At 34.9% G+C, this 5,771-nt stretch overlaps 1 protein-coding gene across 1 annotated transcript; it reads left to right on the forward strand.

The window, feature by feature from the left end:
• The first annotated feature begins 463 nt into the window (after positions 1–463).
• On the forward strand, positions 464–4,873 carry LOC309835208 (fatty acid-binding protein, adipocyte). Its single transcript, XM_082674624.1, has 4 exons — positions 464–659; positions 3,327–3,499; positions 4,085–4,186; positions 4,651–4,873. Exons 1-4 carry the CDS (start codon positions 587–589, stop codon positions 4,699–4,701), a joined length of 399 nt encoding a protein of 132 aa, XP_082530750.1. The 5' UTR covers positions 464–586; the 3' UTR covers positions 4,702–4,873.
• The last annotated feature ends 898 nt before the right edge of the window (positions 4,874–5,771 follow it).

The raw sequence follows: 5,771 nt of genomic DNA on the forward strand, positions 1-5,771 counted from the left end.
TAAATAAATAAATATTTTTTAAATGCCATTACTTATTTTGTTTTAATTTCCAGGTAATTCCTGAGACAGTACTGCCCCAAAGAGCCTTTGCAATTACTTAAGAATATACAAGATAATTCTTATGTTCCTCAATTCAAATGAACCACATAATTGTAATTTTAATAGAAACTCCAGAAATGGGAGTCAAAATTTATCCCAAGATAATTACCCTGCTGTACTCTACACTGTGATAAATATGTATGAAAATAATAGGAGGAAATTCAATTCACTGAATATTAAACTGTCAAAATAGAAATATTTAAAATATTCTGTAATGGTTAAAAATAAGTTGTACTCTAAGTTCAATGACCATTTGCCAGGAAGAACCAAAGTTGAGAAATTTCTATGAAAAACATGACTCAAAGGAAAAACCGCAGTCTGGCAATGAAGGAAATGATCTGATACCATTCCCAATTGGTTATTCCTAAAAATCACTTGTCCTGGGTATCTTTAAAAGGAAGTTTTCTGGACTCAGAGGGTAATAGCACCTTCCTGAAAGCTGCAGCTTCTTTCTCACCTTGAAGAATAATTCTAGAAAGCTCCCAAAATGTGTGATGCATTTGTAGGTACCTGGAAACTTGTCTCCAGTGAAAACTTTGAAGATTACATGAAAGAAGTGGGTAAGGAAATACATTGGCTGGGTTTATAACTTTTTCTCTGGGGAAGAGTGCTTTGTGGCTGTTTTTCACTCTGGAAGCACTGGCCAGACATGAAATTCTGCTTTCTATATAGAGGCGATAAAAGTAACATGTGTGAATCATTTGTTTCTAGAAACATTCTAGATGGAAGTCACAACTAATGCTTCCTTAAGGTGAACTAATATGAAAAAGGGTATAAATGGAATTGTTATGTTGTACAGAAATGCCAAGATTTTATTTGATTGATAAACTTGAGTATCTTTGGTTTACTTGACTCTCTGTCTCTTTTTATTGATTCCTTTTGCATATAAAATAAGCAATAACTTGGAAATAAAACTGTATTTCCTAGCATGCAATAATTTCCATTTGAAACTGAAAGCACTGCATTTCTCATCTTAATGTAATTTTTTGAGTAATGTATGTTAGCCAATTGTTTTAAGGTCAATCCATTAAAATGTGTGGTTGTTTTATGGGAGAAAAAGTCTCAATTTCAGAAAATATGTTCCTTAAAAGTCTTAAATATTTGTTTGATTTAAAATTATATGGGATGCCATAGAATTATTGATAATAGAGGCTTTCAGGTTTTTAGGTTCTGGTAACATTGCCTGTGTGTTCCCCAGATAATTACAAAGTTAAAGCAAAGGAGTAGAGAGACAGTATTTCACTCAGGCAGCCACGGCCATGCATTATCAAGTTGTATCCAGGGGTTGCAAATTGGGGAGGGATTTTTTTTTCACAATATCTTTATTAGAGGTTATGATTGAATCCCTAAATCTCAAGACTTAACCTTCTTCTAAATCTTATAGTATATTTTTTGCTTGTGTATAACTACTGTTTTCCTTGTTTGCAGACAAGAGGGAAATCAGGGACTTCAACATGAGTGAAACCTAGCTTTGTAGAATATCAACTGGTTGTAATTCAATAAACTAATTAATATGCACTGATACAGATATGTCTGTATTTGAGGCTATTTACTATTTTTAGAAACATTTTACACTTTTAATATTTATATTTAAATTCTTATACCACTGTGTTTTAAAATGATAAGGTATTGATGATAATGAAAGATAATAAAATACCTCCTGAAATTAGCTTCTCTAGTTGATTACCTTCAGTCAGCAGGTATTGTTTTCAACCGTCAAATGAGGACAGAATCAAGCCAGTGGAGAGAATGATTTTCATAAGCTTGGCCAGTCTGGAAGCACACCGGGTGTTGCATCCATTCACTATGTTGACTCACTCCATGTATTTGAGGTTATTATATTTTGTAACAGAGACAGGACTTGCTGAAACAGCATATTATCTTCCCACTCGTTGCTGCTTTCGGACGGGGAGCTAAATCAGAGCTTCGGTATTGCTTGTTTTGTATGATATTTGCCTCCCTGATCCCCACTATTCCTAAATTTTGGTATCTATAAGTAGTCAAAAAAGTATTGTAGATTTATGCACATGCATTTAAAAAATACAACACATCTATAGCAGTCGTAAATTATAATTTATGCAGCGACAGTAAGTTACTGCTTGCTGTCTACATTAGGTTGTAAATTGTTCGTCCCATAACTGCCACACATCCCAAAAAATACACTCCTCTTTTTCAAAAAGAGGATTTTGCCACTTAAGTGATTGGGAATCAAAGTATTAATTTCTGAACTTACTAAAATAGTGATTTCTTAAACTTTGAAGTTTTCACAATTGATGCCTAAGCCCTCTTTAGCACCTTCTATAGTTTATTGGGAACATCACCATTCTAAAATGTTATGCATGCAGGAAACATTTTGACTTTTGGAAAAATTAATCGAAATCTTCATTTCATGGTGGAGTAATTTGGAAAAGCCAAGAAAACTAGACTTGACAGCAAATGCCATGAAATGTGAATTTTGGACACCGAAACAGATTAATTTTTTTTTTTTTTCTTTGCGATACATGGGCCTCTCACTGTTGTGGCCTCTCCCGTTGCGGAGCACAGGCTCCGGACGCGCAGGCTCAGCGGCCATGGCTCACGGGCCTAGCCGCTCCGCGGCATGTGGGATCTTCCCGGACCGGTGCACAAACCCGCGTCCCCTGCATCGGCAGGCGGACTCTCAACCACTGCGCCACCAAGGAAGCCCCCAAACAGATTAATTTTTAATCGAGTAACTGTATAGTGGTCCCCCAAATCCTATTGTCTTTGACTATGGATTAGATCACTTTTGTTATCTAAGAAGGAAAGGTAGAGATTCCCAAGTGTTTCATGAACTGAGTAAAATGAGAGTGGCTGCCCTCATGGTTAAGATGGCCAGTTATTTCGAGAGTGCAGTGACTTTTAAAATATGTATGTCTCACAAGACTTAATCTTTGTACATATTCTTGTGGAAAATTAATAATGGGTCTCCTAAAGACTTGTATCTGAAACCCGGAAGTGGAAATTTAAAGAACAGACTTACATCTAATTGTGCCTCAGGCATTCTTTAAGTATTAGCCTACTTTACTTATCTGCAGGAGATGTTTACATAAGACCTTTAAGAAACTCACTGGAGTCTTTCACATTTTATGCACACGTGCATCCACCTACACACACACACACACACACACACACACACTACTGCTCTTTCTTAAATAAAGATGTGAGAGAAAATTGTAAACTTGACATTTTTCTTTTCCCAACTATAGGAGTGGGCTTTGCTACCAGGAAAGTGGCTGGCATGGCCAAACCCAATGTGATCATCAGTGTGAATGGGGATGTGATCACCATTAAATCAGAAAGTACCTTTAAAAATACTGAGATTTCCTTCAAATTGAGCCAGGAATTTGAGGAAGTCACTGCAGATGACAGGAAAGTCAAGGTGAGAAATAGGGAATTGGAGCAGAGTAAACGCTGGTTTCTAAATGACCGCTGCCTACAAGAAGCCATTTTGTAAAAGGAGGAAACCCATTCCACCGTAAGCCAAAGATCCCTGACTCCTAGATCTGAACTACGTTGCCTTCAATATTTAGCTGGTGAATTTTCTCCCTTTCTATAAAATGGTCCTTATTAGTTTAAAAAATGATTAACATAATTTATTTGTCATACCATATGTATATATATATAGTATTTGAAGTGAATTAAAATAACATAACAGTGTTAGAGAACGTTTATAAAAGAGTGGGAAAAAAAGGTAAAAATCACCTATGATTCTACTATCTCAACATAAATTTATTATCTATATTCTTTCATAGTATTTTTTCAAGTGCATGTTTGTATAATATTCTGATCATAATATACATATAATTTTGTACGTTGTTTTTGGCACTCATTGTTTCCTTGTTGCAACATTTTCTTATAATTTAAAATTACTAATTACCTCAAAATATTCCTGCAAATAAAAGTGCTCTATTTTTAAATTTTATTTTCCTCCATCATTATAATCACTTTTTTATTATGCCCGCAGAGCACCGTAATCTTAGATGAAGGTGCCCTGGTGCAGGTGCAGAAGTGGGATGGAAAATCAACCACCATAAAGAGAAAACGAGTGGATGACAAACTGGTGGTGGTGAGTATCTTCTGGCTACTTAATTCTAGATTCTACTGCTAGGTCATCCCATAATCGTTATTCTACCTAGAGAAACAGATAATTGTCCTTGTAGAACAAAAGGTTACTCTATTGGGATTATGGTTTCACTCTGGCAATTATCCTTCATACTTTTAAGCTCAGTGTAGGTATACTGTCCCCCAGGAAGCATTCCCTCATCCCTCTCAATATGAACCATATTGTATTGTGCATTTCTAATTATGTTTCTCACTCACCACATAGATTGTAAGATTCCTTGAGGGCAAGACTTATATCTTCTTGATCTTTATATTTCCCTAGCTTATTACAATATCAGGTATATAATAAGAGCCCAGAGCAAATATCTTTTGATGAATATTGTTTCCTTCCCAACATTGAAGGAGACAATAAACAAAATATAAGTGGTTTAGTCCCAGGGATTTACCAATAATTTTTTTTGTGCCTAGGAATGTATCATGAATTGTGTCACTGCTACCAGAGTTTATGAGAAAGCATAAGCCAAAGGATATTGAGCTGGACTGAAGTTTGCATCAAACTCTATGACATTCTGTTGGGTGTGTTGTCCAAACATATATTATTTCCCACTAATTAGCAATCAACTAATTTTCCCCCAGACTGATTTTATTCGATATGGTTGTGTTGGTTAAATAAAACTTTTTAGATTTATAAGGCTGTGTAATGATTTATTCATTGTGCTAGATAATTTCTTACTTATAATTTAGTGAAGGAAATAGAAAATTGTATTATTGCTTTGTTTCTAGTACATGATTTTTAAAATAATAATCCAAGATGAAAAAAAAATAGTGAACTTTCCATTGTCTTAGGAAGAAAATGATAAATATGTGCTATTACTGAATATGAAGTCCTTCTTTAACATAACTACAGTCAAGTAATAATTTCTCAGAGACCTAAGGTAGTTTTAAATGTAGTGAAATTGTCCACAGTCAGCTGGCCCAAGTACTGTCATTTCACATATATCTGTCCTAGAGCATTAAGACAGAGACAAGTGTAGTAGCAATGCAGAGGGTAGAAAAAGATTTCTAGGCTATAAGTTTTAATCTGAAAAATTATTAGTAAACCAAGCTATCCCTGGAATCTCTCAAGAATTAAGTCCAAATAATCCCATAATGTTTATTCCATAAAAGAAGTGACAGGCTTGTAATGATGCAAATGTTCCTGTAGTCATTTCCAAATTTTTCTTTTATTCTTATCAGTGGAACTTTTTATTCAAGTAAGATATTGACTATGTTCTGGAACTTTCTATTCAAATAAAATCTCCATGGAATTCCAATATATAAAACAAACAAAAATGATAATAAAGCCTCCCAGGTAGGGGTGTGTGTTCATTTGTGTGTGTGTGTGTGTGTGAGTGTGGGTGGGTGTGTGTGAGATTTGTTTCTTCTGTACTTTGTGGAACTTCAAAGCACCTCTACAGACCATTGGAGTTCCATGTACACAGACTGAAATTTCCAAACCACATACTTACCTTTTATAGTAAGCCAAAATCTTTTAAAGTGTGTCCTGTAGTTGATATAATTCCGTTTGTGATGCTTCCTTTAAAAGTAAG

Source organism: Grampus griseus (genome assembly GCF_964374135.1).
Source record: "Grampus griseus genome assembly, chromosome: 17".
NCBI classification, from domain to species: Eukaryota; Metazoa; Chordata; class Mammalia; order Artiodactyla; family Delphinidae; genus Grampus; species Grampus griseus.